We start from the raw sequence: 13230 nt of genomic DNA, 5'->3' as shown, positions 1-13230 counted from the left end.
GTACCCCAGGAAGGTCAGAGGGGGCCCGCCAGGCTCCCCCAGCCACCCCCCCACGCCCACCACCCAGTATTGCTGCAGTCCGCCGAGTGGATGTCCTTCCCCTGCCGGCGTCACCTGCCCAGCCCTGCCCATCACCAGGCACTGCCGCCACCTCTAGCCCGGCCCGGCCCCCAGGTTTGCAACGCTCCAAGTCAGACCTGAGTGAGCGCTTCTCCCGGGCAGCAGCTGACCTGGAGAGATTTTTTAACTTCTGCGGCCTGGACCAGGAGGAGGCACGGGGATTGGGTGTGGCCCACCTAGCCCGGGCCAACTCAGACATCGTGTCCCTGGCTGGGCCCAGTGCTGGGCCGGCTAGCTCCGACGGGGGCTGCTCCCGCCGCAGCTCTGCCACCATCGAGGAGCTGGCTCGGGAGCGCGTCCCCTATGGTGTGTCAGTGATAGAGCGTAACGCCCGGGTGATCAAATGGCTGTATGGGTTGCGACAAGCGCGGGAGACTCCAGCAGCTGAGGGCTAGGCCTCCATGGGACTTGACATTCGCCACGGGACAGATCTTAGAGAAGCCATAGGCCCCTTGACCTCTCCTGCATCCATTCCCTGGCTTGGGGCAGACCAGAGGCTGCTGCCTCATGTGAACTTGCTATAGAGGCAAAGCCTCAGAGTCTGGACCAGCATCCGTCTGACAAGGACCGACCCGGAGAGAGTTGGCTCTTGACCTTGGACTACCGCCTGCGCCTCACATGTAGGGTTTTGACATGGATGGACCCCTGCTTGTAGGTTTGGATTTGGGGCACTTAGCCCTTCCCACTGAGAGTGAGGGACCAAGGGATCTCACCAGAGCTGTCTACCCAGCAGCTCTGTTTCTTTCTTCCTTCCTTGGCCTCTGTCCTTTACTGACTTCCTTACCCAGTGGGTCTTGGTTCCCTGGGAACTCACCCTGGGGTGGGGGTAGGAAGGAGTGGCCTATCCACATTCTTCAAGGGGCTTGCCAGCCTGGGCCTAGGTGGGTAGACTACAGAAAGGACTGGTAGGAGTCTGCACTGCTCTGACTTTCCTCCTCTTGGTTAATAAACACAAATGCTTGTTTTTCAAGGGCTGGGTCATCAGACTCTTCTGTGTACACAAGGAGAAGGGGTGGGGGAAGTCTTGGGGTGGGGCCTTCAAAACTCAGTGATTGCCCACCCCAGGATCTGGGGGGGCATGAGGCCAGTGGCTGGCTCTGCCTGAGACTCGCCTCACAGGGCACCCTCATAACCCCTCTGGGAGGCTAGCTGATGGGCCTCCTCCATAGTGGAGGACGCTGGGTCTGGCCACAGAGTGAATCAGGAAAGAACTGAGAAGAGGACTGGAGACTTTCCCCTGCACCAGGAAGGGTACCTGCCTGGGAAAGGCTGACAGGTACATGGACCCTCCCCAACCGTAAGTATTCTGCCCCTTCCCATCCCAGCCCAGTTCCCAAGAGGGCAGGAAGCTCAGAGGGGGCAAGCCCTGAACTTGAGGTCACACAGGCCATCGATTGGAGATTGGAAGTGGAAGTTCTTAGAGGAAGAGGGACTTGAGGTGGATAGCAAAAATGAGTGGCCTTGCCTCCAACTCTAGGTGACCCTGGGAAAGCCAGTCCTCCCTCTCTGGGCCTCCGTGGGAGAGTTGGAGGCATGGTCCTCTTTGGGTTGGGGGAAGGGGAAGGAGGTGGCTGGCACTGGGCTGTGAGGTCTCGGCTCCTTTCCATCTCCCTCCAGGTTAGTTACCTGCTAGGAGACCCCCGCCCCCCACCCTTGGCTGGTGAAGCAGCGAGGGCCGGGCACACAAAGGGTGAGAGCCTGGGTGGCTTCTGTATCCCCTCTTCCCATGGCGGGGTGGCAGGGCTGGGTGGTGCTTCCTCTCCCGCAGGCTGCCTGGGCTGCAGCGCTCAGAAACAGGAAGCTCTAATGGGGGCCCTGGTGACAGGTTTGATGTAGGTTTTATTTTAAGCATAAAAAGGAGATTTCCGTTGGGCTGTTGACAAACATCCAGGTCAGCCCAGCTGTCTGTCTGTCTGACAGTCCACAACCAGTCCCCAGGCTTGGCTGGGCCTGGGCCATTTGGGGAAACAAGGGGAAATCGGGTTATAGAAGAGGATGGTGTTCAAATTCACGAGAATGGAGTTCACCCCTCGTGATACAGACGGGGAGACTGAGGCACAGGAGGGGGATGACCCGCCATAGGCTCCCAGCAAGTTTGGCAACTCAGGAGCGGCGCCTCCTGGTCCCCAGGTTAAAGGAGTGATGGGGTCGGGGGGATAATCTGGGTAAGCTCTGCAGAGGTCGTGTCCTTTGAGGTGTCAAAGACCTTTCCCTCCGAGGCAACACAGACAGAATTCGGTGCTAAGGGTTGCCCCTTGCCATGAGCTGCCAGACCCCCAGAAACACAAGAAGGTGGGAGTGTTGGCTGCATTTTACGTGTGAAGAAATTGAGGTTTGGGTTACAGGACTGTTGGTGATGGGCTGGGAGACCCCTTGTTCCTGGAGGAAGTTTCAGTACTGGGCTCAGACCTTTCATACTAAACCTATCATTGAGTCCTCAAGGTGACTTTTTTATGGTCACCTGAGAAGGTCACCTCTTGTCTTAGAGCAGGGAGGGGTAGTGGCTTGCGGGCTGTCACAGAGCGGGCCTGCACTCCAGCCTGGGGTCACACCCTGGCCTGCTGGACACCCCAGTCACCGGCACTCTGGCTCCTTGATTCTCCCGACACACACCTCACCTCTCTTCCCCATTCTGGCGGCCTTTCCTCCTAGTCACTATTGAGCACCTACTGGATGCCCAGCGGTTGACAAGATAGCCATGGGCCCTGCCAAGTCTAGGGGGAGGGAAGGGGCAGCTAAGCAGAAACTAGTCATTCACACTCAGGAACTTCTGCCCTAAGACCAGAGCTGTTCCTAGGAGCTGGGCCAGGGGGAGCCAAGAGGAGCATTGGGAGGGTCTGTTGGAAGAGAGCAGGGAGGGATTTTTGGAAGTGGGGAAAGTGCCACATTGAGCCTTGACTTCTCTGACAGGGGCTGCCTCGTTCTGGGAGGGCTTCCCCTCCTCCAGGATTCTGTGGAGGGAGTGGCTAGGGGCTTCTGCCACTCCCCTTACCCACCGGTCTACCAGCCTCCGGGATCTGCAGAAACAGGCCCTCTATTGTTTTGCCTCCAGTTGGAGTGTGAGGGGCAGTGAGTGGCAGCCCCTGTGTTTCAGGCCCTCTGAGGGCCTGCAGCTGCTGCCCTGTCCCCTGGGGCCGCCTGGCCGCCATAGCAGCTTCCCCAGGCCAGATTGGCCCCAGCTGCCTAGCCCCTAATTAGGCAGAGATGAGATATCTGCTCCCTGATCTATTTCCCACCAGCTAATTATACACATGTGGGCTTGGGAGACTGGCAACCTGGCTGGCTACTTCCCTCATGAAGGTGTGATGGGCCCCCTGGGAAATGTACCCATCCCTACCTGCCGGACCTCAGTTTATCCTTTTGGCAGAGGATGGGATATAGCAAGGGGCATTGTTGAAATGGTTCTGGCTTTGTTAATGAGTTGCTGAAGGGGACCAGGGGGAGGAGACCCCCCATCCTGCCTGACATCCTGTGTCCAGGGGGAGTATGCAGGTCCATCCAGGCCCAAGACAGAAGTGCCCCATCCAGTTTTTTTAAAATTTAATATTATTTTTCAGATAATATATTCATATATTTCCCCCAAAATTTTATTAAGAAAAATTTCAAAGTTGAAAGTATTATATAGTGAACACTGATATATCACCTACTAGATGCACAATTGTTAATATTTTGCTGTATTTCCTCTATCGGACATCTATCCATCTATCCACCCATTAAAACAACTTGTTTTTTTCTGAAGCTTTTCGAAGTAGGCTGCAAACATCAGTACACTTCCCCTTAAAGGCACTTCAGCATGCAGATCATTAGCTAGAGTTCTGTATTTGTTTATGGTTATTCTTGGGAGTGGGAGGTAAAATTTATATACAGTGAAATGCATAGATCTTAAAGGTACCATTTGCTGAGTTTAGACAAGTACATACTGTACTCCAAACCCTAGTCAGGATATAGAGCCATGAAAAGTTCCCTCACGTTCCTTCCATCAGTTCCTGTCCCAAACTCATGGATGGATCTATATAAATACTACTAATAAAAACATTCCCTTGCCCTGTACTTCCCACTCCCAGCCCTGCTCCCCAAAGCAACCACAGTCAACTTTTTAAACTATTTCTTCTGGTACTTTCCTCTGTATTTCTAAGTAACATTCTTTTCCTGCTATTTTCTTTCTTTTTTTTTTTTTTTTGCTACGCGGGCCTCTCACTGCCGTGGCGTGGCCTCTCCCGTTGCGGAGCACAGGCTCTGGACGCGCAGGCTCAGCGGCCATGGCTCACGGGCCCAGCTGCTCCGCGGCACGTGGGATCCTCCCAGACCGGGGCACGAACCCGCGCCCCCTGCATCGGCAGGTGGACTCTCAACCACTGCGCCACCAGGGAAGCCCTCCTGCTATTTTCTTGATTATTTTAGGCAAATATTGACTTTCAGGTCTGATGTTCCCACAGTGTGGCTTCTGCAGCCTGACTGCCTGGGTTTGAATTCCAGCCCTTCCCCTTACTGACCAGATGACCTTGGGCAAGTGACTTAACCACCTGATGCCTCAGTTCCCTCATTTGTAAAATGAGAGTAATAAGAATATTGAAGTTATTGGACTTACGAGGATTCAACACGTGAAGGGCCTAGAATAAGGCACATCACCCAGTAAGTGGTCAAAACTCTTTCTTTTTGTAGTTTTTATTATCAAGGAAGACAATTTTTCTCTACCTCCTTTCCTTTCAAAATCTACATTTATCACAATTTTTCATTAAATGACGAATTAATGTTATTTATATTGTGACCATATAAATATTGTTTCTTGCCAAGTTGCATATTACAATTACATTCCCCTTTTTGTGCAACTCTGTTCTTCCTGGAGTTACTACCTGCTTTGGTTTTTCATTTGCTTAGTTTCTTCTTTACTCATCCTTAATTCTCTGACATCCTCAATTTCCCCATAGTTACACATAGAAGATACTTTATTGGTTCCAATTTTCTTCCTGAAACCCTTCATGTGCTTTTTAACAATCCCACCCCCCCTTCAAAAACAACAATGGAACCAATTTAAAAACTAGAATCTCAAGCACAAGTACAATTTGTAAGATAAGATTTGTGAGCATCCACTCTCTGTCCCTGCTCATGTGGGTCTCTAAGAGGAATAAAAACTGAGGCTGTGACACCCCTGCCAGGCCTCTCCATTTACCCACAGGAACCCCTCAGCACTGTCTGCTCACAGCTGCCAACCGCTGGCTTGTCCTGTGCCCTTCGCTTTATCCATCGATTCATTCATCAAAAGTCTACTGGGTCCTTCTTCACCCCTGGAACTGATAGAGCTTGGGCAGTATCAACCCATCTGTTCCCAGATTGGCATTTACATTGACATTACATTACATTGGCAGCCAGGAGAGTGGTCTGAATAGAGGTGTGTGTGGGGTTGGGTGATGGCTCTGTGTGTGTGTGTGTGTGAGACTTGTAGGGGCTAGTGAGTGTCTGTATGGGTGCCAACAGATTTTATATGAAAAGTTATCTGTGTGCATTTATGCGTGTATGTGCATAGATGTTGTCTGCACAGTGTGTGTTCACCAGGTGTATGTATCAGATAGCCCTTGCTGTGTAACAGGCCACCCTAGACCCAGTGGCCTAAAACAACAAATTATTAGTTTATGATTCTATGAATTGGCAATCTGGTCTGGGATCAGCTGGGCAGTTCTGGTCTTACCTAGGCTCACTGATGTAGCTGCAGTCAGCTGGGGCTTGGTGATCTTGGAGGGCCTCACTCACATGTCTGGCAGTTGGCAGGCTGTTTGCTGGGGTGCTTCAGTTCACCTCCAGGAGGCTAGCACGGGCTCATTCACATGGTGATCTGGAGGTTTCGTGTTCAGCTCCAACGCACGAGTGCTTTTTAAAGCCTCTTCTTGAGCTATGATTACTAATGTTCCATTGGCCAAAGTGACATGGTCAAGTCAGATTCAAGGCGTAAAGAAATAGATTCTAGGGGCTTCCTTGGTGGTGCAGTGGTTGAGAGTCCGCCTGCCGATGCAGGGGACGCGGGTTCGTGCCCTGGTCTGGGAAGATCCCACATGCCGCAGAGCGGCTGGGCCCGTGAGCCATGGCTGCTGAGCCTGTGCGTCCGGAGCCTGTGCTCCGCAACGGGACAGGCCACAGCAGTGATGAGGCCCGCGTACCAAAAAAAAAAAAAAAAAAAAAAAGAAATAGATTCCATTTCTTAGTCATATTGCAAAGGGCATGAGTACAGGCATGGAGGAATTTTTGCAGCTGGTTTTCAATTTATCACAGCCTATGTGTGCTGGGTAAAGAACTGGGGAAAGTTCCTACCTTTGGAATCAGAAAAACCTGGATTTTTCGGTGCCACCACTTGTCTGATCTTGGTCAAGTTGCCTCGCCTCTCTGAGCTCTGTAAACTAGATAAAATTGAATGACATGAGATGGTCTTTGTAAGTGCTTATTCCATTCACTTGTTCATTCATGCAACACGTATTTATTAGGGCCTACTACATGCCAAACCCTTCGCACGGCCTGGGGAGATTGCAGTGAACAAAATGAACCAAAGCACTTGCCCTTGGGAGGCTTAGTCTAGGTTGTGGACAGACACCAGTTGATCATCCCAATAATTTTATGATCACTAAGATTAGGTCCTGAAGGAAGGAGAGGTTGCTGACCTGACCAGGGAGGTCTCGGAAGCCTGAGATATCTGAGCTGAGATGTGAAGGATAGGTAGGAGTTAACCAGGAGAAGAGAGGATAGGAGTGGAAAGGGATTACAGATTGAAGGACCAGCATGTGCAAAGGCCCTGTGGTGGGAGGAGTAGATTATTGGAACAGAGAGAGTAGGTGAGGCTGAACCTGGAGCATAAGGGCCTGGCTGTCTGAGGCTATCAGAGCCTTTGAACAATGGGAGGGTCTATCTTGCCAGGCAGCGTGAAAAAACCCCCAAAGGTCTAACAGTGTTCTACAAGGCCCTCATGACCAGGATCCCTGTTACTCCTCCCCCTTCCCCTTTACCTACTCTGATACAGTCTGCTGCTTCCTTGATGTTCCAGAAACACACTAGACACATTTCTACCTCAGGGCCTTTGTACTTACTATTTCTACTGCCAGCATCTATCCTACTCTAGGTATCCACATGACTCACGCCCTCACTTCATTCAGGTCTCTGCCCACATGTCACCTTCTCAGAGAGGCCTTCTCTGACCCACCCATTCACTGCTTTCCGCAGCTAAACCATCAGCACCCAACAGCCACTAGTTCCCTACCCTGGTTTATTTTTCTTCCTAGAAAAATACTCCCTCCCCGCACCTCCCACCGACACTTACAGTAAACAAAGGCCACATTATATTTCTTGTGTGTGTCTCTCACTAGAATGCAGCTCCAGGAGGCATGGGCTCTACTTTGTCTAGGCTGTGTCCCCCTCCCCTGGGGAACAAGAGGTGTTTCATAACCACTTGTTGGGTGAAGGAATGAGTGAAAACAAGTGAGTGAATGGCGTGCTGGAAAGAACTGACTCCTAGAAATTAGGAGATCTGGCTTCAAGCCCCAGCTGGGTGAACTAGAGAAATCATTCACCTTTCTGCTCCTTGGTTTCCCCAGCTGTGCTGTGAGGTGTTTGTGGTCTCTAGGTTCATTCTGGGTTTGGAAAGGAAGACTCCAGGCTATGGAGGGTTAGGACCTGTCAGGGAGGAAGGGAACTGGGGCATTGCCTTCCTGGGGATGAAAATAGCCTAGCCCAACCCCTACGCTGGCCCCTTACCCTCACTGTGGCACGCAGCTGGAGCCAGGGGGCTCTGTCTGGAGCCTGCCAGCCTGGCGCTGGGCTGGAATCAGGCCGCCTGACAGCTGGGCCAGGCAGCCCTGGGAGGTTCTTAAGGGCAAACTGGGCCTATTGGATGCCGCCAACCTCCCTCCGCACCTCCCCTTCCTTTCTCAGTGTCCACTGGCAGGGTAAATCCCTTAATCTTCTACATGTCTGCAACCTTTGCAGCTTGCAAAACTCCTACTTGGTCTGTGTCTTATTTCACTCTGCATGGTAACTGCTTTACTGGTGGGAGCATTAAGCCTCAGAGGGGACAGCTGCCTCGTTGGAGGTTACATAGCCAGGACTTAGTGCAGTTATGGGGGAACCCAGGTCTGGTGCAGCCCTGCGCTGCCCTGCCTGCCTCTGTGTGTGTGTGTGTGTGTAGGGTGGCATTATCACGGTTAAACCTCACTACCAGTGCCCTCCCTTCACCACCAGCTCCCAGAGTCTCTGATAGGCTGGAGGTTAACAGCTTGTGGAATCAAAGTGCCTGGGTTGAGATCCCACCTTTGCTGCATCCTAACTGCGTGGACTGTTGGGTTACCACTGTCCCCCACCTCAATGTCTGCCAATAGGACAAATCCCTTAAATCTGGACACCAGTAGGACTAACATTATATGCACTGACCAGGTTTTAAAAAATTGAATTAGTTGCCAGTATTTAAGCATTTAAACAGTTGGAAGAATCACATAGACAAACCAACTATGAGCATCTATGAGGCCCCAAAGCCCCTACTGTGTGCCTGGCACAGAGCAAAGTGCTCCCAGGGGAGCTCATTCCTGGGCATGAGTGCCATTGTGACATGGGTACCATGTACCACATCCTCCAACGAAGTCTTAGAAAGGTGAAGCCATGTGCTCAAGGTCACGTGGCCAAGGAGGGCAGAGGTGGGGAGGGAGGTGAGTTTGAGGGGGCGGGGACCCCAGCACTCACTCTTCTGGGATCCTTGAGACCGACCCACTGGCGTTTATTCAAGCAGGTGTGTCACTCCCTCTCTGGGTCTCGGTGTGCCTCTTGGCAAAATGGGATGGGGCCCAGGTGAATGGAGAGGGCCTGCCCTGGCTTAAGGGGCAGTGGGGCCCTGTCCCAGCCCAGGCTCACTCCTGAGAACGGGGGCTCAGTGGGCCCCAAACTTCTGGGTTCTCATGAAAAGCGAGATCTCAAAAAGCATTTATTTTATTTTATGTTTTGGCTGCATCACACGGCTTGTGGGATCTTAGTTCCCCAACCAGGGATTGAATCTGGGCCCCCAGCAGTGGAAGCACGGAGTCCTAACCACTGGACTGCCAGGGAATTCCCTCAAAAAGAATTTAGTATGTTGTTCTCTCGCTGTTTAAATGTGGGCAAGTAACTACTTAAGTGTAAAAGTACCCCATACAAAGGCTATAGGTATTTATTACGCCATTGTTTGTAATAGCAAACAACTGGATATACCCATCAATGAGAAGTGGTTACATCAGCTCAGCCCAGCCACGTAATGTCCCATTGCGGCACTGGGAAGGTGCACTGCACGCACTGGTGTGGACTGGCAAGGTACTTGGTTCCATGAACAGAGCAAGGTGTGAGACCAGGCGCCACGTGCTACGTTTGTTGAAACCAGAATATGTGCCCAAACCCTCTTGTACTGGCCTTCAATCTCCTGGAGAGCTACACAGGGAACCCGATACACTGGCTGCCTGGGGGGAACTGGCTGGCTGGAGCCAGGGGTGGGAGGGAGACTCACTTCTTCCTCTTTGTACCATTTGAATTTTGAACCATGTGAATGTATTATCTATGCAGAAAAAATAAAGATAAATTCAAAATAAAGTAACATAAAGTAGACGGCAAGAAACCTGAAACAGACAGACAGAAAACCTCAGGCTGCAGGCCCAGTCGGCTCCCCATCTCCCCTGGGGCAGCCACAGCTGCATTCTGGGCTCTGCATGGCTTGGTTTTGTGGCTCCACCCTCTACAGTAACATTTTGGTTTCCCCACACACGGCACTCACAGGAAACCCCAGCCAATGGGCATCAGGTTCCTGGCTGGACCGCCTGGTGGTGGGCATGACACATCCCTGGGAATGGCGTCATCCAAATGCTCGAGTGATGACACAGCCCCCAGTGGAATGATGGCACTTCCCGCAGACCCACAGGCCTGGCTGTCTGGGGTTTGTCTCGCAACCTCCAGGTGGGCGTGTGGACACTGAAACAGCCACCCCCATTAACTAGCTCTGAGCCTTCAGGGACTGAATTCATCCATCTACCCAATACTCTTTAAGCACCTACTATGTGCCAAATACTCTTCTAGCCACTACAGAAACAGCAGAGAACCAAACAAATAAAACCTCGTGCCCTCCGGTGTGGGGAAAGGCAATACCTACCAGCGAGTGGAAGTGCTATGGAGGAAGAAGAAGCAGGGAAAGGAGGTGGAGCTCTAGGGTTTTTCCCTTTTTACTGACGTAGAATTGATATACAATAAAACTGACCCATTTTAGGTATATAGTTTGGTGAGCTGACAGTTGTATACATGTGTGTATCCACCACTCCAGACAAGTTATAGACATTTCCATCCATCCTGTAAAGTTCCCACACGCACCTTGGCAGTCAATCCCCAGCTCCCACCCCACTTCCCATCTAGAAACTTGCCGGTCAGTCTTCCTTCACTGTGGATTGGATTTGTCTTTTCTGGTGTTCATACAAGTGAAATCTGGCTTCTTTCACTCAGCGTAACACATTTGCGATTCATCCATGCTGTTGCGTGTTAGTTCCTTCTGGTCGCTGAGCATCCCATGTCCATGTTTTGTTTATTCATCCAACGTATTGACGGTCATCTGGGTTGTTTCCACTTTTTGGCTCTTACGAATAAACCTGCTATGGATATTCCTGTACAACTCTTTGTGTGCACTTATATTTTCATTTCTCTTGGGTAAATACCTGGGAGTGGAATTGCTGGGTCTAGTAGGAAGTGTATGTGTAACTTTATTAAAAGTGAGAATTGTGCTTTTAAATAGGGTGGTGAGGGCAAGCTTCACCAGGTGACATTTCAGCAGAGGCCAGAAGGAGGTGAGGGGAGCCTTGTGGGTGTCTGCAGGGAAGAGTATTCTAGACAGAGGGAACTGGCGGGTGGTGTGTGTGAAGAACAGCGTGGAGGCCAATGTGTTGGGATCAGGGTGAGTGAGGTGGAGAGGCCTAGGAGGTGAGGTCAGTGCGTAACAGGGCTGGATGGTGTCTGGCCCTGTAGGTCATGGTGAGGACATTGGCTTTTACTCTGAGAACCCATGGGAGGGTTCTGAACAGAGGTGGGACAGGATTGGGCTTGTATTTTAACAACCCCCTTCCCAGATTTCCAGGTGGAGAATGGGATGTAGGACAGGGAGCAGGGAGGCCAGCCAGAAGGCTACTGCAATAGTCCTGGTGGGATATGCAAGAGCTGACTGGGGTTAAGGTGGCAGAGGGTGAGGAGTGTCAGATTCTGGGTCTACTCTGAAGGTGGAGCCGCAGTGGAAGCATTGGATGTGGGAGGTGAGGGAAATAAGGACATGAAGGATGGCTTGGCCCCGAGGTGGCCTTTAGGAGCTGAGAGTTACTGCCGGCCAACAGCCAGCAAGGAAGTTTGTAACTCAGGCCAGCAACCCCAAGGAACTGGACTCTGCAGATCACCTGAATGAACTTGGAAGAAGACCCTGCGCCTCGGCAACGGAACACGGCCCAGCTGACAGCTTGATTCAGCCTGGTGAGACCCTGAGCAGAGAACCCAGCTGTGCCGTGCCCGGACTCTGACCCACAGAAACTGTAAGATGTTGTTTTCAGTCACTAAGTTGGTGATAATGTTTTACTCAGCAGTAGGTGACTAATACAGGTGTCCTGGAGTCCTACAGTGTCAGAGCTCAAGAGGTCCTTGGCAACCACTGAGTTCAACCTCCTCTTCTACAGATGGGGAAACTGGGGCCCAGAGAGTAGCTGGGCCTCGAACCCTGGTCCCTGCAGGGAGGAAGTGTCAGGCAGAAGCTGCCCAAGCGCTAGAGGCCCTGCCAGGACCAGCCCCTCGTCTCCTAGGAGGCTGCGGTACCAGCTCCTCTGCCAACCCCTCCTCCGTCTGGGCGCTAGCCTCCTAGAGAGCTGGCTTCTGACCACCCGCTGAATACCCTCAGCTCCCGGGCCAGCAAGCGCAGGCAGGTTCTCTGTCAGGCCAGGCCCAGTGACCAGGAGGGTGGAGCACCCTCGCCCCCAGCAGAGCAGGGCCCAAGGGCATAAGAGCCAGGCCTGAATCTGAGAGCCCCGGGGAGAGGGACAAAGCACAGGCTTAGGTCAGAGGGACCGTGGCTAGAATCCCAGCTCTGCCATTCGCTGGCTGTAAGACTCTGGCCAAGGGAAACCCCTTTGTTGAGCTGCAGTGTCCGATCCATGAAATGGGAGCAGGAATGCCTTCCTCCAGATGGCCAGTGAGCTCAGGTACATGAAACTGTTAGTGGGAGCTCCGTAAATGCACAAATGCACGTCCCCAACCTCTTCCTTCCTATGGGCCTCAGTTTGCCCATCTGTTAATTGATCTCATGCCTTAGATGTGTTTTGGGGGCCCTTTTAGCTCTAACAGTTGACCATTTTAGGGTTCAAATTCTGGCTCTGCTTCTTATCAGCTGTGGATACGTCACTTAAGCTCTCTCAGCCCCAGTTTTTTAACTTGTAAAATGGGCTATTAATAATACATACCATTACCTGAGAGACGCAGGTCAGATACCTAGGCTAGTGTCTCAGAAAATGTCAGCTAGTTTTATTATTGTCATCATTATCATTGTTCCAAGCATGTAAGTTAGGTGGTGCCAGCTCACAGGGGCAATAGGGCAGAGCCTCCCAGTGTGGGGGAAGTTTGGTTTCCTTGGAGACAAATGTTTGTGGGCTGGGCCTACAAACATTGCTGGGAAAATAAAACTAGTTCTTTTCCCCCAGCCCTCTGGCCCTGCACCCATCTTGAACCAAGCCTCCAGTATCACAGTGCTTATAAACGGCAACCCCACAGGCAGGTTTTGGGAAACAAAAATATGCATTCATTTCTCTTCCCAGTTCTGAGAACCACTTCTTGCTTTTCTCTAGAGGAATACCAGTATCTTGTGCAAACACCTGGAGGTGGGGAAGTGTATCATAGACACAAACTGGGCTGGGCATCGCCACGAGGTCCCCGCTGGCCATGTTTGAATTATGAACGCTGTCCTCTGACCACAGCTAATTCTCAGGTGCTTCCAGACACCTGACTGCAGGCTGGGCAGGCCAGAGTCTCTCCCAGAAATCTGAAACTTGAATAGAGGGCACATAGACAGAGCCCCTCCCATAAATCCACAGCCAGGCCCTTGGTTAG

At 51.7% G+C, this 13230-nt stretch overlaps 1 protein-coding gene across 1 annotated transcript in view; it reads left to right on the top strand.

Moving 5' to 3' along the window:
• Positions 1 to 1090, top strand: part of FAM110A (family with sequence similarity 110 member A) — a 6912-nt gene extending 5822 nt beyond the window's left edge. The window contains exon 3 of the mRNA XM_024743290.1: positions 5 to 1090. Coding sequence (XP_024599058.1) covers positions 5 to 515 — 511 coding nt within the window. The 3' untranslated portion in view covers positions 516 to 1090. The remainder of the gene's footprint in view (positions 1 to 4) is intronic.
• The last annotated feature ends 12140 nt before the right edge of the window (positions 1091 to 13230 follow it).

The sequence above is a fragment of the Neophocaena asiaeorientalis genome, unplaced genomic scaffold, assembly GCF_003031525.2.
Source record: "Neophocaena asiaeorientalis asiaeorientalis breed wild unplaced genomic scaffold, Neophocaena_asiaeorientalis_V1.1 scaffold82, whole genome shotgun sequence".
NCBI lineage: Eukaryota > Metazoa > Chordata > Mammalia > Artiodactyla > Phocoenidae > Neophocaena > Neophocaena asiaeorientalis.
Note: the sequence above shows the minus strand (reverse complement) of the source record. Positions and strands in the feature narration are given on the sequence as shown.